General features: G+C 38.3%; 5 protein-coding genes and 1 non-coding gene across 6 annotated transcripts; 4 read left to right on the top strand and 2 right to left on the bottom strand.

Moving 5' to 3' along the window:
* Nucleotides 1-6: 6 nt before the first annotated feature.
* Nucleotides 7-1,063, bottom strand: LOC149392570 (uncharacterized). Its single transcript, XM_089619238.1, has 2 exons — nucleotides 877-1,063; nucleotides 7-793 (listed from the first exon to the last, which is right to left on the bottom strand). The coding sequence occupies exons 1-2, from the start codon at nucleotides 977-979 to the stop codon at nucleotides 312-314; spliced, it is 585 nt and encodes a 194-aa protein (XP_089475364.1). The 5' UTR covers nucleotides 980-1,063; the 3' UTR covers nucleotides 7-311.
* A 638-nt stretch (nucleotides 1,064-1,701) lies between these two features.
* Nucleotides 1,702-1,819, top strand: LOC149392569 (U5 spliceosomal RNA). The gene has a single exon (XR_016300403.1). It is a non-coding gene; the product is annotated as a U5 spliceosomal RNA (small nuclear RNA).
* Nucleotides 1,820-2,025: 206 nt separating this feature from the next.
* Nucleotides 2,026-4,555, top strand: LOC149392568 (putative flavin-containing monooxygenase 1). The gene is made up of 5 exons (XM_089620122.1): nucleotides 2,026-2,418; nucleotides 2,512-2,749; nucleotides 2,823-2,992; nucleotides 3,080-3,438; nucleotides 3,987-4,555. Exons 1-5 carry the CDS (start codon nucleotides 2,026-2,028, stop codon nucleotides 4,327-4,329), a joined length of 1,503 nt encoding a protein of 500 aa, XP_089476248.1. The 3' UTR covers nucleotides 4,330-4,555.
* Nucleotides 4,556-8,918: 4,363 nt separating this feature from the next.
* Nucleotides 8,919-11,616, top strand: LOC149392567 (Zn-dependent exopeptidases superfamily protein). The gene is made up of 11 exons (XM_089619335.1): nucleotides 8,919-9,292; nucleotides 9,399-9,456; nucleotides 9,517-9,627; nucleotides 9,852-9,989; nucleotides 10,126-10,195; nucleotides 10,282-10,337; nucleotides 10,448-10,573; nucleotides 10,669-10,808; nucleotides 10,925-10,997; nucleotides 11,072-11,146; nucleotides 11,247-11,616. The coding sequence occupies exons 1-11, from the start codon at nucleotides 9,156-9,158 to the stop codon at nucleotides 11,565-11,567; spliced, it is 1,305 nt and encodes a 434-aa protein (XP_089475461.1). The 5' UTR covers nucleotides 8,919-9,155; the 3' UTR covers nucleotides 11,568-11,616.
* A 48-nt stretch (nucleotides 11,617-11,664) lies between these two features.
* Nucleotides 11,665-14,392, bottom strand: LOC149392566 (Pentatricopeptide repeat (PPR-like) superfamily protein). Its single transcript, XM_089619334.1, has 4 exons — nucleotides 12,486-14,392; nucleotides 12,245-12,397; nucleotides 12,092-12,163; nucleotides 11,665-11,981 (listed from the first exon to the last, which is right to left on the bottom strand). The coding sequence occupies exons 1-4, from the start codon at nucleotides 14,262-14,264 to the stop codon at nucleotides 11,874-11,876; spliced, it is 2,112 nt and encodes a 703-aa protein (XP_089475460.1). The 5' UTR covers nucleotides 14,265-14,392; the 3' UTR covers nucleotides 11,665-11,873.
* Nucleotides 14,393-15,834: 1,442 nt separating this feature from the next.
* On the top strand, nucleotides 15,835-21,712 carry LOC149392565 (pre-rRNA-processing TSR1-like protein). Its single transcript, XM_089620262.1, has 21 exons — nucleotides 15,835-15,961; nucleotides 16,051-16,130; nucleotides 16,245-16,322; nucleotides 16,463-16,594; nucleotides 16,711-16,761; nucleotides 16,872-17,012; nucleotides 17,123-17,242; nucleotides 17,600-17,677; nucleotides 17,843-17,935; nucleotides 18,023-18,145; nucleotides 18,296-18,379; nucleotides 18,660-18,758; nucleotides 18,898-19,068; nucleotides 19,322-19,397; nucleotides 19,731-19,834; nucleotides 19,927-20,186; nucleotides 20,316-20,402; nucleotides 20,491-20,721; nucleotides 20,899-20,977; nucleotides 21,078-21,141; nucleotides 21,251-21,712. Exons 1-21 carry the CDS (start codon nucleotides 15,871-15,873, stop codon nucleotides 21,367-21,369), a joined length of 2,361 nt encoding a protein of 786 aa, XP_089476388.1. The 5' UTR covers nucleotides 15,835-15,870; the 3' UTR covers nucleotides 21,370-21,712.
* The last annotated feature ends 70 nt before the right edge of the window (nucleotides 21,713-21,782 follow it).

The following is a 21,782-nucleotide window of genomic DNA, read 5'->3' as shown; positions in this document are numbered from 1 at the left end:
TTTGCCTACAAGAAAATCTGGTGTACAAACTGATATTATTGAGGAGAAATCAGGCTATAATTGTTTGTTGACTAGATAAATCAGATTTGTTCTCATTGCAAACCGAACACAGAAAAAAGGTGTATATGAACAGAAGGCAATTAAAATCCCAACACAAGGCAATCTGGTTGAAGCCATGATACTGAACAAACCTAGAGTTTTGCAGAAGCAAAAGCAATTCTACTGATATCAATCTATCTGTTTCAGAAATAGAGAAGGAAAAAAAAAACACCAAAAGTAAAGTATCACAATCACAGTCAATTCATGAAAACCTAATACTGAGTTTTCTTAACCCTGCGAGTCACGCTCATGGATTTGTCGGCGTAGAGAGGCAGAGGAGGCTTCTTGTTCTCTTTGCTCATGCTTCTCAGCGAATACCTCGGAGCTACGCTCGTTCTCTCCACAGATATCGCTGATGACATCGATTTTCTGGCGCTTCCGATCTTCTTGGAAGTGCCTCTCTTTGCAGACTCGACGTTGACACCAAGATTATACTGACAACTCATCTTACCGATCTCCTCTCCTTTCTTCCTTTTCAGCCTCTCGTTCCTTCTCGCAGAGTACTCCTCGTAAAACCGACCCCTTTCAAACATAGGGCTTTTGTTCGGACCATCCTTTTCTTTCTCGCCCAGATCTTCTCGAACCTTCTTCGCCAGAGCTCTCAACTCCATCGAGATCGTCAGATATTCTGGCCGGATCTCCATTTCGTCGTACTCACAGCCTCGAATCGGCCTCATTGACTTGGTCAACGAGCCTGAGATATAGACATGTAAATACAATCGCCAATACTCCGTATTAGGTTTTACAGAGAGAGGGAAAAGATAAAGGGAAACATACCAGGAGGGGTTTGGACGGAGTTGGATTGGATTGGGCTTCGGCGAGGTCTGATCGGCGACTTTGGCAGCGGAGGCTTCATGCTCGATCTCAGTCTCGTCGACATTCTTTCACAACGATTGCTTGTTTTGGGAGAAAAAAAAAGTGGGTTTAGATTGAAAGATTTGAACCAGTTACTTTCGACTTTGGGGACTCATAAAAAGGAAGAGGAGCGTCTCCAACGGTCATGTTCTTAATTGGACGGTTACGATTCATTTCATTTTGAATGCCCGAATCCACACCGCCTATTACGGGGTTCCTTCTTTTATTGCTTATATTTTGTTTTTTATTTTATTATATTTTTCATTCAAGGTCATTTGTTTGTTTCTTAGGAAATATATTTTCCCTTTAGGACAACCAACTTGGTTATATGGAATGAAAAATATCAATTGAACACCCAGTTTACAAAGAGATCTCTTCACAAACTTGCCTGACAAAAATATTCTATATTCATGCATCATCATTCAATCAACATCTTTTTTTTTTTTTTTTTTTTTTTTTACTTTTTCTGTGAATATTTTTAAATTACTGGAATAACTCTGCTCTTTATTACATACTCATTCTTTATAAATGACTGTTAAATAATTGAATATAATTTATTCAGAATATTAGGAGTGAGAAACTTCTTTAAAAAAATGAATGAAAATATTACTTTTTGAATTATTTATTACATTAGAGAAACTGCAAAATGATTTATTACCTCAAATGTCCCACATAGAAAGCAAGTCAAAGAGTCTTAGCAGAATAGTGCATATAAATAGACAAGTTTGCAAGTGTAGAACTTCAAGCAGCCATGTGGTGAACACAGAGCGAACTATTCTTTCGCCTTTTACTAAAGAATACCGTGTGTTCGTCACGCTCCGTGGCATACTCTAATTTTTTGAGGTGCTTCCCGAAAAGGGAAGCTCCTACGAAATAAAGTTTAATATTTTGAATTAATCAAAGCATGACATCACGAAATGGAAGCCGCCTGCAATAATAATGACAATTAATGAAGATAAGATGTGGTCAGACGCCGAATGGGTTGGGGAGATAGAGCAACCATTCCATTTCCATATATAGTGTAGAAGAACAAAGGAAGACATTAATCAATTCGTTGATGAGATAATCACAATGGAGAGCAATAATAAGAAGAGAGTGGTGATCGTAGGGGCGGGAGTGAGTGGGCTGTTGGCGTGCAAGCATTGCGTGGAGCAGGGGCTGAGCCCGGTTGTGTTCGAGGCCGAGAGCCACGTGGGCGGGGTTTGGTCCCACACTCTGGAGTCAACCAAGCTTCAAACCCCCAAAACATACTACCAATTCTCCGATTTCCCATGGCCTTGCTCTCTCGAAAACACCTTGTTCCCGGATCACGCCAGTGTCGTTGACTACCTCACCTCCTACGCCTCCCACTTTGACCTTCTCTCCCGCATCAATTTCAACGCCAAAGTCAACTCCCTTGACTACTCCCATTCCACCGCCACGTGGACTATTACCGTTCACCACGCCCAGTCCCCATCCGTTCAGGTACGTACGTATCGAGTGTTTACATATATACATTTTTTTTTTTTTCATTTTTACACACATTAAATGTGCGAATATAATATTATATGGTTTTAGGTTTATGAAGCAGACTTTGTGATTCTGTGCATTGGGAACTTCAGCGGTCTTGCAAACACCCCGAAATTCCCTGCAAACGAAGGGCCCGAAGTGTTCGACGGTGTGGCGATTCACGCTATGGACTTCTCAGCCATGGATGACAAGGCGGCTTCTCAGCTGCTCGCCGGGAAGCGTGTCGTCGTCGTCGGATCTCAGAAAAGCGCCTTGGATTTGGCCACCGAAGCCTCTAATCTAAACGGTTAATCATCTAGCTCTTTTAATTCTGAATTAAACAATACATATGTTGTGTTGTGATAAAATGAATCATATAGGAGCGGAGAGGCCGTGTAGGCTTGTGTACAAGACAGTGCATTGGACGGTACCAGAACACTTGACGGCATTCATGTTCAGAGGGCTCACTAGGTTCTCGGAAATGATGGTCCACAAGCCACGGGAAAGCTTCTTGCGATCTCTCTCCATCACTCTCTTCTTTTCCCCTTTGGTAATAAATAAATAAATCTCTTACTATTATTTTATATCTAAATTAAATCTAGAAGTACATATTGATTTGATCACAACATACAAACAGCTGTGGGTGTTTTCAAAAATGGTGGAGACATATCTGAGGACGGTGTACCCGTTGAACGAGTACGACTTGGTGCCGAGCTACAGCTTCTTCAAACAGATGTTCACTTGGACCACGGCCACCTCGCCGCCGCGTTTCTTCGAGAGACTCAGACAAGGGAGCATCGTCCCGGTCAGGCTACGATCGCCTAATAAACAACTCAGGTTCTGTAAAACTGGCCTAATCGTAGACGACAACAACGCTCTCTCGGCGGACATCGTTCTATTTGCCACCGGATACAAGACCGACCAAAAGCTCCAAAACATCTTCTGTTCCTCCTACTTCAAGGAATGCCTCGCCACCTCGTCACCTCCTTTCTACAGGTCTCAACTTCACTCCCTCCTAATTAAAACTGTCAAAACTATATATATGGGTTCTGTAGCTAACTAACCACGTATAAACCACGTTGCAAAGTAGCCATTTGCTGAAATTAAAATTATACTAATATTTAAGGTCTAGTGGCTATTTAGTCGTATGAAACATTAGAAATTTCTAAATAATCAACATTTCGTTAATTTTTTGTAAATAATTACGTAAATCTATTTATGCAGAGTAAATTTTTAGTAAATATGTGTAAATAACGTTGGTTATGTCATACTTTTGGCTATTTACAAAACATTTATGGCTATTTACGAAAAATTTACAAAACGTTAGCTAAAATGAAAATGCTTATGTTTTTGTGGCTTATATCGCTAAATATTTGTTTTTAAAATATAACATAAATTAATTTTGGCACGCAGATTAAGTGGCTATATTTGAAACATATTTAAAACGTTGGATGACTAGCATGTTAACGTTTTAAGTGGTTTAGTCTGTTATATTTTTTCGATATATATGTGTTTGGTTTGAGAATTTCAAAATTGAATGGCAGGGATTGCATTCATCCGAGGATTCCGAAAGTGGGCATAGTGGGATACGCGGATAGTTCGGCGAGCCTTTTCACGACGGAGATGAGAAGCAAATGGTTGGCTCACTATCTGGCGGGCAAGTTCGAGCTGCCCAGCGTTGCAGAGATGGAACAAGATTCGGCCGCGTGGGAAAAGTGCACCAGACGCTACGCTGGGGCCGGCTACAGGAGATATTGTGCCCCGTCTTTGCTTCAGATCTACACAAACGATCTTCTTTGCAACGACATGGGAATCAACCCTCACAGAAAATCTTGCTTTCTTGCTGATTTTTTTGCACCTTATGCTCCCACAGACTACAATTTCTAAGCCTAATTAAATATATATTTACATGTTTGTTTGTGTGTCAAATGAGTTTTTAAAAAAAAAAAAATAAATAACATGTTGATGAATGTTTTTTTTGTAATATATATCACATGTGTGTTCACTCATGTTTGATCCACTTTGTGTGTCTTTCTACCTCTACGAGTAAGAGCATAATGGTTGCTCTTCTTGCATGTTAATATATTATATAAACTTAAAGCAAGTAGTTTCACCATTGTTTCACTTTTTGATTATTTGCTACGTATAACAAAATAGCTCTAACAAAATCAATGATCTCACTCTTTTTTCAACATGCAAGAATTGAATAAAAAGTAAAAAAAATATATATATATATGATTGACATGTGGGGGATATACTCAAGCAAGAGGAATATTGGTTTACCATTAAAGATGATTGTTGCTTAAATAAGTTGTAGCGTGAGAAATTTATATGACAAATGAAGTTAAATGTGATATTGGCTTACCGTTAAAGTTACTCTAATATAGCCGTATTTCCAAATGTCTTAGCGAATTCCATTTTTAGGTCTCAAGTTTTAGCTGTGTTTTTATGGAAAATTTAAAATTTATTAAGTTTGAGCGTTTACATAAAGAGTAGTGTGCGATTAACCGTCAAAGTTTGGTTGATCCATGTTAATTTTTACCAATACTTTTTCCAAGACTGTTAATTAACCTAGGTTAAAAAATGGCTTTTAATTATTTTTTGAGTCTACAATTTCTACAAATGTGTAATATAAAAAAAAAAAAATAAACCCTTCTGTATAGCTAATAATAAAATAAAATAAAAACCACAATATTAAACTGATTTTGATTATACATATACATATCTATTTGAATATGTAGTATTAATTAAAAATTGGTTTTATTAATGAAGAAAGCTGTTTCCGCGGGAGCAGATATGCCATAATTAATACATCTCTGACTCTTTTTTATAATCTGTTTAATCGATACACAATCAATTATTGCTACCCCACAAAATTTAGTGCAGTAGTTGAGCATTGGTCATTTTTGCTTCGGCGTGATAAATTATATATTATTTTTAGAAATAATTATGTCTTTAATTATGCACTGTTAATGGTGATGCAACATAGAAGACTATGACCAACTGTTAATCGTCTGCAACTTTTCCAATAATGACTCATTCACTACGTTGTACACTCTACACTGATTGGTTGGGCTCCTAAAATGTGACAGCAAAACAGTTCATAGTGTTCTCTGCCAATGGTCAATTAATAGTGTTCTCCATTTAATCACTAGTTGTGCTCCACTGAATCATTGATGCAAAGTGGCCTCGCTCGTAATAAACAAGTGATAATAATAGTTGGTGGAGGATTTCTAAGCCACGCAATTTGCCTATACATGTCGATGATTTCATTGCATTTGCATGCACACATATATGGTACATACATACAGACTTTCAAATGGAAGCCAAAAGACACAAGACATAATATTATGTAGATCGATCATTTAAATCTCATCGCTAGATCGATGACTAAAAATATTAACACACACACACACACACACATCATGTCATTTAGAAAGTTGCTACAAAAGGTAAGATAATAAAGCAAGAGCACGTGCATGTATGCAATCACCTTACTAGATAAACTATAGATCGACAAGTGAGTGAAAAATAATGGTAATGCCGTGCAACGAGTGTTTTAGTCAATCATTGATCGACAAGTGGCAGTGGTCCGAGTCTCTTATAGGCTACGCTGGCAAGTGGGTCACGGTACGTATGTCATTGTCAACAATCCGTAGCGACATAATTAACTTTCTTACCCATATAGAGATAGATGAGTTTGGTTTTGGACATACAAAAAACAACATATTAACAAACAATAAAAAAAAAATGATCGGTGAAGTGAAACCATAGATGGGAGACTCAAATATTATTTTTCATTCAGAGCAAAAAAAAAATATTATTTTTCATTGCACCGTAATTCGAGGAAAGGGAACGGTGCAGAGTGCTGACGGAGTTTGGCCGCGAAAAATACAATGTTCCGTATAAGCGATGAATGGCAGGGTAATGTTTATCAAAGCACATACTTCTTCTATTCTACCTATGTTATTTATGTTATATAAGCTTGGATTAATCCCATGCTATGCTAAATAAATGTGGAACTATCTACCCAGTGTTGTAATAGAAGCCCAAAAACTAAAGGAAAAAGAAAAGGAAGACGTCACCTCTCGTATTTTGTTTATATTTAAAAAATTACTCAAATAGCTAATTAACTGTTTTTATTTCATGCATACCTATTTTGACAATATATTTTCCTTTTCCTTGTTATTAAATTTTATTTGACTTTTTTTTTTTTTACCCTTACAGTTTCATTTAGCTTTTTTTCCCCCTATTTACCGTTTCATTTCTAACAAAGGAAAAATAGTCTAAAAATTAAAAACAATTAGGCATTTCTGAAAGGTTTGAAAATATGATATATTTTTTAGATTACCATCTTCTGATGTATTTTTGTAAATCTGCATAAATAAAAAAAAAAAAAAAAAAAGATATGGGCCTGAGCCAAAGGTTGAATTAAAAGCCCGTGAAGAACTAATAATGGTGTTTTTTTTTTTGGTGTGTGTGTGTTTAGTTCGAGGTAATGCAATGTAATAACGCTCCAAAGAATCTCATTAAAGTGATCTCATAAGAAGAACTTAGGCTTTAGTTTTCACTTTCTTCTTCTACTTATATATATTCTCTTCATTCTCTCGATTTGCTCTCTGTTTGAAAATGTTAAGAAAAGTGGGCTGGTTGTCATCCCCGAAGAAGAAGACCTAATCACAACCGAGCAATCTGTCGCTGATGTGTGAAGGAGATCTTCGTTTAGTCCGATTTGGAGTTAGTTCAAAATCGTGGTTGTATTTTTAGGTTTTCAATCTGCTGATTGTTGTTGAGAATTATTGATTGTAACTCGACAATTAGCGATCACCCTCTTGTAGATGCAAGCTGCACATAGTCCATTCAAGGACGAATCAGAGTATTTCTTGCGTCTTATTTTTGTCATTTTATTTCTTGCTAGTTGTCTTCTTGGTCTTCAAAATCTTGTAACTAATTGCTATATGAATTGTTGTAGCAAAACTATATCTAAGAATATGAGATGAACAAACGTTGATTACATAAGACATATGCACAAAATCCCTACACTATGTAAGCTATGCAAGCCTCTTCTCTTTCGTGTGTTATTTTACTTTCTTATTCACTTGTTTGTGTAAGAGAATTAAATCAATAGTCTCAGTAGAGTTACAGTAAGAGAATTAAGTTCTGACTCCACGTTGGGTTTTGATTCGACCCATGTCATATTTTGGCACTAGATATAGCGCATGGTGTCAACTCGTGATCTTTGGCTGAGTTGATTTTGTGTCTCGAGTCAGATTTAGGGAGCCAGGCCGTGGCTTTAAATCGTGCACGATTGTTATATAATTAATTATATTTTATTTTATGGCTACCTTCTATGCTTTATTTTTATTGGTGTGCCACATTTATAAACAAATTAGCTATACCTATGGCTAAGTAGAGAATGCGCATGCAAAGAAGAATAAAATGTGACACATGAATCATAATATTATATGATAGTAAAGCGCAAAAATTGTAATTGTAAGAAAAAATATATTATTTGGCATATGTTCATGAAGTGAATGGTGTTAACGCCGTTTTTATACACTGAAAAATAGAACATTTCAATAATGAAGTAGTATAAGAAAAACTATAATATTTTCATGATAATCTCAAAAAGAAGAAGAAGAAGAAGAAGAAAGAAAAAAAATTGTCGAATTTGGCGACAAAGAGTTGGTTGCAAAATGTATCTCAATGGCGATGACGAGTACGGCGATAGCAACGGAGAAGAAGTTAGTGAATAGAGAAATTGGGGGTTTGGATAAAACATGAATTTATAAAAAAAAAAAAAAAAAAAAATGGGACATGCAATGGGAAAAAGGGAAAAAACCATAAAACTAGTGGAAAAGCCTAAAGCAAATATGGGCCATAAATATCATTTTCTCTTAATAATACACACGCAAGAGGAAGAAAAGAGAGAAAAAAATGGCATGCAATGATAGAGTTTATGCCTAATTTTAAAAGAACGAATCTTATTTTTTATTAAAAAAAAAAAAAAAAGACTACCAAAAATTAAAAAAATTCCATTATTTAGATTGAAAGAAATATACAAATCGAGTTTTCATATATTTTTTTTATAGTAATATCTCATACTTACATATAAGTACACTAAAAAAATATTAATTTGACAACAAAATTAAATTGCGGTGTAAAAAATTATTGCTCAGAAAAGGATTGGGGCAAACGTGACCGCAAGATTTGATTTGAGAAATGATGATAAATAAAAACGACTTCATACTATAAACGACATATTGATGAAACAGCACAGTAAACGACAATGATGAAAACACGCCTGGTAAGTGCTGTAGCCTGTAGGTCAAAATCAATGATTATGTATCAGCTATCAAGTATTCAAACGAACCATTAGGATTAGGTGGTGGGCCATATCACTTAAAATAATTGCTAAAGATTGGGGGATAAATATACAGTTATGAAAAAAAAAAAAAATACGTATTAAAACAAATAAGAAGTTAAAGCGTAAGTGGAGCTATCAACACCGTTGAACGTGGAGACACCAAGAGGACGAACTGGCAGAGAGAGAGAGAGAGAGATTCTATTCTATTCTATTCCCACAAACAAAATCTGACCTGACCTAGATTTGTTGATGCCGTAATGGAGAAGAAAAAACATAACCATGCTGTTGCTATCATAAAACCCTAACGAAACAGAACCTTATTCAGTTTTTTTTTTTTTTTTTGGTTATGGCTCGTCTTCCTTCTCTCTCTGCGATTTCTTTCGCTTTCTGTTTCTTGGCTTCTCTGCCACTTCTCCTTCGCCTCGTTGATGCCAATTCCAATCTCAATCTCACGCCTATCAATCGCGATCTATACCATTCCAGGTTCGATCTTCCCAATTTCAAATTACTTGAAGTACAACATCTGAATTTAGCTTGCAAGCTATGTCTGTTTCGCTGATCACGTTGATTGGCCACTAATTTTCTGTAGCCAGAGTTTGATGGAAGAGATCAAGGCCTTAGTTCATCGTCACCAAGACAAACTCACTGTATGTGTGTGAATTGCTTAAATTTAGTTTTGATCTCTTCTTAATTTAACGGCAAAACAGTTTGAAACAGTTAAAGTTGGAAACAAGGGTTACAAAGCAGAGGTTTCGGTTGTAACTTATCGCGGGGGAAGGCAAGTGAGTGACGACCGGTCCAAGTTCCGAATACTTATTGTAAGTTTCATAGAATTTGAATTGTATATGCATTGTTTGAAAGAAGTGTATCGGAATTCTTTAGAGGGTCCAGTTGTAAGAGTGTTAAGCTTCTTCTATTCTGAACTGATAACAATGACATAAAAGGGGTGTGGTGTGGGGTAAGAAGAAGCAATGGTTTAGTGGATAAGAGTATCTCAGATTGGTTGGCTTGTGTTTATGACAGAGGATTCCTTGTCTTCCAGAGTTTTGGGCAGCATGGAAGAGAGCTCATTACCACTGAACTTGCTCTGAGGATCTTGGAAATCTTGAGCGATGAGCACACTATACCCGGCATTGACAACACTTCCTTAAGCACTATGCTTGATAAGCTCGTCATAAAGGTAAGTTTTATTCTATAAGTCAATCGTGCCGACATCGCTGAAGTATGATTGTAATTGAGTCGCTTATTATTGTAATCGGATCATTGTGCGGCGGTGACTTTGGTGTAGTCTGAATTCTGACATGATTGTATGTCAGGTGGTACCGATGGAAAACTTGAATGGCCGCAAACTTGTTGAAGCAGGAGATCTTTGTGACAGGAGAAATGGTAGGGAAGGTTATCATAACATTGTGGAAGAAATATAATCTTTTGGGCGATTAAAAAAGGCTAAATCTTGTTCTTTTCCGTGGCAGGGAGAGGTGTCGATCTCAACCGAAATTGGAGTGTGGACTGGGGAAAAAAAGAAGAGGTTAGTTATGTTTTTCATTTTCTGAATGTGGAACCTGTAGAATATAAAGTGCTGTGTCGTTGGTTTGTGTTCCATTTTTAAGAATTCTTCCACGACTCTCTGATGTATAGGATTATGATCCATATGAAGAAAACCCCGGAACTGCACCTTTTAGTGAGCCTGAAAGTCAGATCATGCGGAAACTTGCCGTAACGTTTGATCCGCACATATGGGCAAACGTACACTCTGGAATGGAGGTAGCTAAAAATGTTGTTATCACTGTGTTTATATTTTAGCTGATACTTGCAATGTAAATGGTATAATCGTTTCTCGTAACGCCTTTTTCTTTCAGGCTTTGTTTATGCCATATGATCATAAAAACACTACTCCGGACGGACTTCCTTCGCAGCAAATGAAGCTGTTGCTACAGAAAGTGAACCAACTTCATTGCAGTGAACGCTGCATGATCGGATCCGGGGGCGGCTCAGTTGGGTAATATTACTTGATATTGCCTGCACTATGAATTTCGTCACTGTGGATCACCTCGTTATATAACTTTCAACCCTTTTTTTTAGTGCTTAATAATGGTGTTTCGCACTTGTTTGTAGGTATCTGGCACATGGTACAGCAACAGATTATATGTATGACGTTGTAAAAGTCCCGATGGCCTTTACCTTCGAGGTTCGTCGGGTTTAATTTTTTTCTCACTTGAATTATGAACAGTCAGACTATTTAACATCTTTTGTTATTGACAGATATACGGCGATGCAGCAGCTTCAAACAAGGATTGCTTTAAAATGTTCAATCCTACAGATACGAGTACCTTCAACGTATGATTAGCATTTAGTATTTCCCTATATTTTACCTTCTTCTTTATCGCCTAAAACTTAGCACCTAGTACTTATTTTAATTTTTTTTGTTTTGTTTCAGAGAGTTCTCGATGATTGGTCAGCAGCTTTTTTCACTATCTTCAAATTGGGGCCGGACCAGCTTGACAAAATCCCTTCAAAGGAAGTTTCGTCATTAAAACTAGAGAAGTGGGTATCGATAGACGAGTATATGGAAGGGTATCTAATGGAGAGGAGTAGTAGATATGGGAAGAAAAAGGAGGGCTTTGAAATTGGAATCCAAGAGATAAGAACATATTTCAGGCTCTTTTTGCTGTCCTCGGTTCTTTTATTGTTCATGTTTTGTTCCAGAATATCAAAGAGCAAGTATACTAGACCAATTGTTTCTGCAGTTCCACTGTGACATTGCATATATATTGGTGATTAATACATGATTTTTTTTTTTAGTGAAATGCACATTAATTTTAGTCAAGAATGGCACTGAGTTTGTACAATACAAGTATTGAAGGTTGGCTTGTTTAGTAGCACTGATATTGAATTTAGAAATATAACTTGGATTTTGCTTTATGGTACAAGAATGAGGCGGTATGAAGGGGGGACAAAAAATGAATATAATTACAACAAAACATGATTTTTTTTTTTTTTTATACAAGATTGCGGAAAGTAAAAATGCTAAATGCTCAATCTGCAAATGTTGCTTCTGTATATATCATTTGAGCATTTCTTTCATGTGTTTAAGAGCTGACCGTAACATTTCCCTGGCTTTCCGATCTGGCGTGCACCCAGACGCTATCATATCTTCATACACCTCTGGAACCTGAAAGTTTTTTGGTTACCAATTTATGATTCACTATGCAACTTTTCTCAGAAGATTGATCACTTTGAAAGCTTGTTGACATGACAGCATAAAAGCAGTCATACTCATACCTTGTCAAATTTGTCGACACGAATTAAGGCTTTCATTAGCGTGGTGTACGTCACCACATCCGGTTTGACTCCCTGAAAACACAAAAAGCAGCCAAAAAAAAAGGCACGGTCAAATCTCGAGTGAGAAACAGGGAACAAGACTCGGTTGCCTACATTTTCCTTCATGTACTCCAGCACTGCAAAGGCCTCGGCGTCCCGTCTGTCCTCACTAAACGCGTTGATGAGCGAATTGAGAGCCAGCAGACTGGGCTTAAGCCCGTCTCCTCGCATCACCCTGAAGGCGTTCAAGGCTTGCTCCGACAATCCCTGGCAACACCACCACGACAATTAAATTTAAAAGCAAGAGAACGAGAACGAGAACGAGAAAGAGGGATGTGATGATTGGTGGGTATACCCTCTGCGCATAGGCATTGATGAGGGCGTTGTACATGGTGGAGGTGGGTTTGAGGCCGGAGGAGCGCATTTGGTGCAGGCAGTGGACGGCGTCGTTGAACCTGCCGGAGCGGCCGTAGATGTCGACGAGGGTGGTGTAAGTGATGGCGTTGGGGAGCAGCCCCTGGGCCCGCATGTTGCCGAGCAGGGCGTCGACGCGGTCCCACCGCTGCTGGGCCCCCGCCGAGTTGATCAGGATGTTGTAGGTGGTGGCGCAGGGGAGGCAGCCGCCGCCGCCGCTGCGCCCCATCTCCTCGAACAGCTCGGCCGCTCGCTCGTGCCGCCCCCACTTGCAGTGGCAGTCGATCAGCGTGTTCCACGTCACCGTGTCCGGCTCGATCCCCTCCGACACCATGCGGTCGAAGGTGGCCACCGCGTGGTCCAGGCACTTGTACTTGCCGAACGTGTCGATCATCACGTTGTAGAAGTGCCGGTCCGGTGCCACCCCGCTGCTCCTCATCTCCTTGAGCACCTGGAAGCTGCGCTGCCACTCCCCGCGGTCGCGGTACCCGGCCAGGATGCGCGTGAACACGAACGAGTTGGGCTTCACGTTCTTGGCCTCCATCTCCTTGAGGACGATGCGGGCGCTCTCCCAGCGCCCGGCGTCCGCGTAAGCGTCGATGAGGAGGCTGTAGGTGTGGTCGTCGGGGGACACGCCGTTGCGCTCCATCTCCGACACCACCGACTCGGCGTCGCGGAGGGAGCGAGCCTTGACGTATCCCGTCAGGAGAGCGTTGTACGCCCGCGTCCGCGGCTGCAGGCCCCCGTCCCGGAGTTCCTCGAAAACGGCCTCCGCCTCCACGACCCGCCCGGAGTTCCCCAGCGCGAGGATGACCGCCACCAGAGTCGCCGTCTTCGCGCTCAGCCCCATCGCCTGAGCCACCGCCAGGAAATGCAGCGCCTCGCTGGCCTCCCCGGCCTTGGCGAACCCGACGATCATGTCGTTCAGGAGCTGACCGTCGAGCTCGATCCCCTCCGACTCCATCTCCCGGTACAGCTTCTGCAGGATCGGAGCGTCCATCTTCTTCTTCCGAGTCAGGGACTGGATCACCGTGCTGTAGTTCACCAAGTCCGACGGGAAACCGTCCTGCCTCATCCGCGCGATCAGGTTCAGCGCTTTCTCCGGCTCGCCGTTGCGCGCGCACGCCCCGATGAGGGCGTTGTAGGTCAGCGGAGTTAGGGTTTGCTTCTGAGACAGCAAGAACGCCTCGTACAGCTTCTCCGATTTGCCCAGGGCGTGGATGAGGATCGAGTACAGAAGCTCGTACGAGAAGCACAGGTTGTGCCTCTGGAGCCACGACACGACGGCGTACGCCAGCCCGATCGACGACGAGTCCGAGCAGAGCGACTTCAGGAGCGAATGCCACAGCGGAGCCGGAACGGCTCGGTACGACTCCGCCAGCCGGAATTCCTCCGGGTCCATCTCCGTCGGCGGGTCCGAACTCGCCGAGCCGGAAATTTCACCATTTCGGATGTCGTCGGCGGTCGCGGTGGCGACGGCGTTGGAGAGGAAATGGAGGAGCGGAGCGAAGTCGTAACGGCGGTTGGGGAGCGAGGCGATGCTGTTTTCTTCGTCGAAAGAGCGGCGTTTAGAGGAAGAGCTCAGAGACGATTCACCGAAGGAGGTGGAAGAGGATGATACAGCGCATTGGTTGTGGAGGCGGAGGGTGTGAAACGGCGTCGTTACGGTGGGGAGAGAGGTCGGGAACTTCACGGACACTGGTGGCGGCAAAAGAAGCATGTTAACTTATAGTCACTTGATTGGTGTTAACGGATTTTTAGATAACACACTGTGAATGAGTGAGGGAAGAAGGACTCAGGTTCGCTATGTGTGGGTTGTTCTGCACCTGATTTTTTTTCTCCTCAACTAGGCTGTGTGTGTGTGTGTGTGTCAGTGTGTGTGTGGATATTACCCTATGATGATTTATTTTACAATTAATCGACTAACTAAAGAACCAAAATTCAAAATTTGAAGATTTGTTAAATAACCAAATTTTTGTAAATTCACGGTAAATAATCGCTATATTGATTTGATATTGTTTGAATGTTTTTACCATATTATTTATACTTTTAAAGTCTGATAATTATTTACAATTATTATAGTTATTTACAATTATTAATAAATATTTATAACTATTAATATTTTTTTGATTTTGTCAATAAAATCTCGTGGATATTCACTTAAATTTTATCAAAAATTGGCTATACATCAAAAAAATTATTTTTTATATGACTATACATATAGAGTCTTTTATTGCTATAACTAAATAACCTATTGAAACTATTCTTTTAATGCAAATAGTAGAAAACAAATTGAAATTAGCAAATTATTTAGACTTTGGACGGATTCGCCAAAGTAAAGAAAAATAAAATAAAATAAAATAAAAAAATGTTTCTTCTCATCTCTCTCAAATTTACTTATTTATCTCTTAAATTCAAATTATTTTTACTTGAATATAAAATGTCATGTTCTCACAGCATAATTTTCTTTTTCATCTTCTCAATCTCAATATTCTAGATAAAACATATTCTAAACCCCAACAAAATTTACCGCCTATCTAAAATTAAAGTTATCACGATAATTAATTAATTTTGACTTAAATTAATTAAATTTATTACCAATACACATATAGAAGGTTTTACTAAGTTAAATCCGACTCCACGACATCAATAAAAAAAATTATTTTTTTGAGAAACTTTTTATTTCAAGTATCATTTAATAAAATTTATGATGTTATTCATATTATTTTCAAGTTTCTAATCATATTTATATATTTTTATCTTTGATTCATATTTTCGTTAATTTCTATTTTATTTTTTATATTTTAATTTTTGTTAATTATATGTAAACAATCCTTCGGACGGTGATGTGTCGTGAACGATTCGAGTGTTTCATATATATACATTTTTTGTTTGTGTATTAAGTAAATTTTTATATTTACGTAAATTTAGTCATATTAATAAAAATACATGATTATTTATTTGCAGTTTATAAAATATAATTTTATTATATTTATAAAGCTATATATCTAGGGAACTTTTATTAATTTTACTACGAATTACATATTTTATTGTCCATAGTAACAAATTGTGCATATAATTGTTCCAACACCTGAAAATTAAGGATCCATAATTGAATAAACTAAATTAGAGCTACGTGTTAATTAAAAAAAAAAAAAACAAAAAAAACAAAACAAAACCTAACGAGGCATAGTTTGTATTTAAGTTTTAGGGACGGTCGTGCCAAATTCCGTTATAAAGGAATGGATGCTTTGAGTTCGTAAAACCCTTAACCCCTTCTTCTTCTTCTTCTTCTTCTTCTTCTTCCTCTCCACCGCCAATCAGCCATGGGAGGCTCGCGAACTCAAGCCAACAAACAGCACAAGACTCGCTTCGCTTCCAAGGCCTCTCGTCATCTTCACAAAACCTCTCGCTCAGGTTCTTACTTGAATTTGTGTCTACTTCTTCATTCGACTCCAATCTTCCCAGAGTTAGTGCTTGAAGTGTTTTTGCTTTGTTTTATATAGATAAGAGTGGTCGGATTGGAAAATCAGAGCGTAATGTTGGAAAAGGAGCTAAAGCCGCCAGGCTTCAGCGCAACAAGATGGTAAATGAAAATTCGAATTTCCTTTTTCTTCTCTCAAGTCTCTATGTCTATGCCAGTTTCTCTATATCGATTTTTTTTTTTTTTCAATAATTTTTTGTTCCTACAAATTTGTAGCTTCGAGATCAGAAGCGAGCGGCTGTGTTGAAAGAGAAAAGGACTTCTGGTGGATCAACAAGCGCTCCTCGAGTCATTGTAATTGTTGATAATTTTAGTGTTTTTTTTTTTTTTTTTTTTTTTTTTTTTTTTTTTTTTTTTGCGTAGCGTTTGCTTTATGAATCACGAGATTAGAGTTAAGATTAGGTTTTATGATATTGACATGGTTTTCGTAACAGGTTCTTTTTGGGCTCTCCTCTGCTGTGAACCTGGATTCACTTTCGGAGGATCTTTTGTCGTTGTTATCGTCGGAATCTTCCGGGGTTCAGTTATCGACCGTAGCGTCTTCCGAGTATAGGCTGCGAGCCACTGTAATTTTCATTTCTACTATTAAGTTTTGTTCAGGGAATGTGGATGAGCTTGGTTTTTGGTTTGTAGCTGATACAAATATTTAATACCCAATCATGTGAATTCTCTTTGCTTTTAGGTACTCAAAGCTCCCCATGGAGACTTGCAATCATGTATCGAAATGGCAAAGGTATGAAACTACGAGAAGATTTTGCAATTTGCAATTTTGTTTCTGCTTTATTCTTGCTTCTGGAGTTTTTAAAACGTTTCATGACATTTTAAGCACAAAATGAATCATAGGTTGCTGATCTCATTGCTTTTGTTGCGTCTGCAACCTATGCACCCGAAGGAAGTACATCGAACTACATCGATTCTTTTGGAAGTCAATGTCTTTCTGTATTTAAAAATATCGGTTTACCAAACATTGCAGTTCTTATCCGGGTATGCTATTTTGAACCTTTTTTTTAACCTTTAAACTTAGCAAGGAAAAAAAAATAGATTTTGGCGGCATGTTTAAGATTTTTTTTTTTTTTTTTTTTAAATGTGTATAGGATCTTCCCGCAGAGCCAAAAAGAAATGATGTGAAAAAGGTGTGTACCTCTGATATTGCTGGTGAATTTCCAAAGGATTGCAAGTTCTACCCAGCCGATACAAAGGAGGAGTTACACAAGGTTCGTCGTTTTAGATAATTAGAAATTAACTTATCATGCATAATGCGGGAGCCGCAAAACTACGAGTTCATATAGCTTAAAATGCTGGGTGTATCTAATAAACCACTGTATTGCCTTATGGCTCTTTTCGAAATGTAACGATTTTAAAGCTTTTTCTTTAGAAGATTTGGTTAGGGATTGGGTAAGTGCTCTGTAATTCCCTCTGCGCAGGGCTTTTGGGTTTTAGCCGGGTTTGAGCCGGTGGTTCGTTTTGTTTCCTGTTTTGTTGTTCTTTGTTCTGTACTTTTCTCGGCTTTGCCGAGTCTTTTAATAAAGTCCCGGTGTTTCTTTTTTAAAAAATGTTATCATGCAATGCAGTTCATGTGGCTTTTTAAGGAGCAAAGGCTTTCACCTCCTCACTGGAGAGACCAACGTCCTTATCTCATGGCTCAAAAGGTACGGTGGAGATCTATATATCTATATATTTAGGGTGTTAAGGAACAAGACCCGGAAAGTCCCACTTCTACACAAAAAAGTAACTCTGACCTCAGAATCAATTGACTGATGTTTGCGAAATAAATACATTGTAAGTTCATTCCTTATTCTCACTTTCATTTGTAGGTTGACATGATAGCTGATAGTGGAAACTCGGGGAAGTGTACTCTCGTCCTTACAGGATATGTGCGCGAACGCAACCTGTCTGTGAATCAGCTGGTACTTGGTTTGTCCAGTTTCTTTTACATTAGTTAATCACCTTGATTTGTGTTTATGTATATATTTCCGTCTCCATTCTTGATGCAGATTCATGTTTCTGGGGCTGGGGATTATCAGTTGTCTAGAATTGAAACTATCAAGGACCCATTTCCTCTAAATGCTAGAAAAGAAGTAGATATGATGGATGCAGATGAAACGAGTGATGTTCAGGTAAAGTATTCTTGTTTGGTTTTTAAGAAAAAACTAGGTTTTGACATTGAAGTGATCACGAGTTGCCACTGAAGTGATCACGGATTTTCTGCGTTTTTTTTGGTACTGAGAAATGTTCCAGTAATAATTTACGCTTCGATTTCAATCTAGGTTATCCGTTGCTTGATTCCTGACCCGCTGAAGCAAGAGCCTTTGCTAGTTGAGAATATTCCAGACCCTCTTGCCGGTGAACAGGTAATCTAACAACGAACATCTACTGTAATTATTTCTCTGCATTTTCTTAACGTTGATAAAGCAGGGATCAAAATTAAGAGTAAATTACATGCCATTTCTTTCCCAAAAAAGGTCCCTTTTTCAGTTTAGGATACTGATGATTGCTGAATAGGGTCAAATATTTATCTATTCCTGAATGAATTGCCCACGAAAGCTCTGTCTATACCTTATTCTAAGGTTAATGATGAAGTGCTGAACTGCAACTGATTGCACTTTGCCTATGAATCTATTAATTCAACAGACATGGCCAACAGAGGCAGAACTTGCAGAGGCGGATCGGAACCAGGAACAAAAAAAATCAAAGAAAAGGGCACTTCCTGCAGGAACGTCCGAGTATCAGGTCAGCATTAACTGTTTCTAGTGCCTAGAAACTTTTACATATCCTTTATATATCTACTTCGTTCTTTCATCACATTGTTCTATGATTTGTAAATTTCATTGTAGTCATCAACTTCTCTGACAATCAATGAATATTGCAGGCTGCTTGGATTGTGGATGAATCAGACGAGGATGATGAAGATAGTGATGGTGATGATGATGACCGTATGGTTTTGGAAGATCAAGCTGGAAATAATAATTCTGATGTTGATGATGATCAAGCTTCTCTGTATATAAGGGATTCTGACGGAGAAACTGATTCGGTGATGATCGTAAGTTTCCCGTTCATATAAATTCTGGAAATTATTTTTTTTACCAAGAATTATTGAAAACTGTTTTCATCAAAGTTTCCATCAAAGAAGGAAATGTGATTTATTACTTTGAAGTGTAGGTAATGAGTGTATCTGTACATGTAATTATGTTTTTCTCTTAGCTGTAATTTAGGAGTTTCTTTTTCACCCAATGCTTGTGTGGATGATTATTGTGAAAGAGATTCGATTTGGTTGACTTAATTTTTCCTCTCAGGAAAGTGATAACCTTACAAGGGAACAAGTAGAGGATGAAATTAAAAGACTAAAGCAAGAACACGCTGATGACGAGGGTACTTACCTACTTACATTTCTTTGCAAGTTTATGTTTTTTATATATATATTTATATATTATCATCATTAGCTAGTGCAAGGTCTTAATTTTGGTTGAAAAGAATTTGATTTTTTTTTCTTCTGCGATATAGTACCCTAGTTTTCTCTTCTGAGGGAAAACAAAAAAAAAAGGTTAAAACTTTGTTCATCTGAAGCCCACAGTTTGTATGCTGATATAATTTTTAGAGTCTAATGTTTCATATTCTTACAAAATAATGGGCATGGTCACATTTCAAACATTTTTTTTCTGAGAAAATATTTGTTATATTTAAATGTACATTGATGTGTTGTAGAGTTCCCGGATGAAGTGGATACCCCAATTGATGTTCCTGCCAGAAAACGGTTTGCCAAGTATAGAGGCTTGAAGTCCTTCCGCACCTCTTCATGGGATCCCAAAGTAACTTTAAAAGCTCTCTTTATTTGTTATTTCTATTTTTCCTGGTCTCCGCAGCACCATAGCACCTAATGCCTTTTATTTTTTGGTATTAGGAATCTCTACCTGCAGAGTATGCCAAAATATTTGCATTCGACAATTTCAAAAGAACCCAGAAACACGTTTTCTCAAAAGCGTTAGATATGGAACAAGAAGACAGGGATGACTGTGTATCAGCTAATTCATATGTAAGGCTGTATGTCAACGAAGTACCGTGCAATGTTGCCTCTAAAGTATCTATGCTTGCAACAAAAATGCCTGTTGTGGCATGTGGGCTTTTGCAGCACGAGTCCAAGATGTCCGTTCTACATTTCAGGTACATATTTTGCTTCTTGTTTTTGGCATGTTGATTTCTGTTTCTGTGTGACCACATGTGATTTTTCTTTGTAACTATAGCCACAGTGGGTTACTATTTCGAAATTAAAGTCTGTCCATGTTCTTGCAGCATAAAAAAACACGACACATACAGTGAGCCTATCAAGGCCAAAGAAGAATTAGTCTTTCACGTTGGTTTCCGCCAATTTGTCGCCAGGTAGTTATTTTTTCTGACGAGATATAGTATATATATAACATTTGAATATTAACGAAGCATATTGTGGTAACGGCTTGTCACTTTGTAGGCCCATATATTCTAGTGATAGCATGAATACCGACAAGCACAAAATGGAGAGGTTTCTTCATGCCGGGCGATTCTCTGTAGCATCGATTTACGCTCCAATTTCATTTCCCCAACTTCCTATGATTGCTTTGAAGTATCCAGAAGGGGATGGTCCTCCAGCATTTGCTGCCACTGGTTCACTAAAAAGTGTCAACCCCGACAGAATTATTTTGAAGAAGATTATTTTAACTGGGTATGATTTTTTCAGATGTAATATCTTTTGTGTTTTTCTCTCACTTTGTTACTAAGTTAACCAGTTAATTACCACTTCACTTGCCTTTTGAAATTTTAATTAAATCGCCGCAGACTTGAGCTGCTTTAAACCAATGATTCTCCATCTGAAATTAACACTTGTATATTGTACTGGCAGTTACCCCCAGAGAGTGTCCAAGTACAAAGCTACGGTGAGGTACATGTTCCACACTCCCGAGGATGTGAAATGGTTCAAGGTGAGAATATATATACATTGAAGATATTTGGCTATATATACTGTCATGTTATCTATATCTATTTACGACATCGCCGTAATGATGATACTTGTTGTGCCAGCCTGTCGAAGTATTTACTAAGTGCGGTCGCCGTGGGCGCATCAAGGAGGCTGTTGGTACACATGGTAAGATTACCATTATTCAATATTATACGACTTATCTTCTTGCATATAAACACAAAAAATAAAAATAAAAGTTGAAGTTGAAGTTTTATTTCTCTCTTTCAACGAGCAGGTTATATGAAGTGTATTTTCAACGAGTTCCTCCAACAACATGACACAGTTTGTATGAGCTTGTACAAGCGTTCCTATCCGAAATGGCCAGACCATGGTCTCTTCCCAATCTCATCATGATTTCTTCATATTCCTGATTCCATGGGAATGAAGTTTTGGTTCAGATGACTCAGTTTTGTCACACCTAGTGTCACTGTTGTCAATAGTATCCTATTTATATTTGCTCTTACTCGTACAAAAATGGCAAAAGGGTTTCGTTGAGTGGGAGAGAGAGTTGTCATGCGACACAGTTGGTTATTGTAACCTAATTTATTGAAGAAGTTTATCAATGAGTTTCAATCAAAGTTTTGAGGCATTCAAGGTGCCATTTTTGGTTTTGAAGTAATTTATATTTTCCTGTAATTTTCTTTTTCCCAGTTTATGTAATCTGTGTCTTGTTATAAGGATTTGGGTTTCCGAGGCATTACTTATTCATTACCCAAAAAAAAAAAGCAAGATTTCTTTTTGAATTCATGTTAAACGTGAGGAAGTTT

The sequence above is a fragment of the Urtica dioica genome, chromosome 7 (assembly GCF_054948205.1).
Source record: "Urtica dioica subsp. dioica isolate 48M chromosome 7, U.dioica_male_clone48M_v1_H2, whole genome shotgun sequence".
In the NCBI taxonomy this organism is placed as follows: domain Eukaryota; kingdom Viridiplantae; phylum Streptophyta; class Magnoliopsida; order Rosales; family Urticaceae; genus Urtica; species Urtica dioica.
This window is presented reverse-complemented; position numbering and strand designations above follow the sequence as displayed.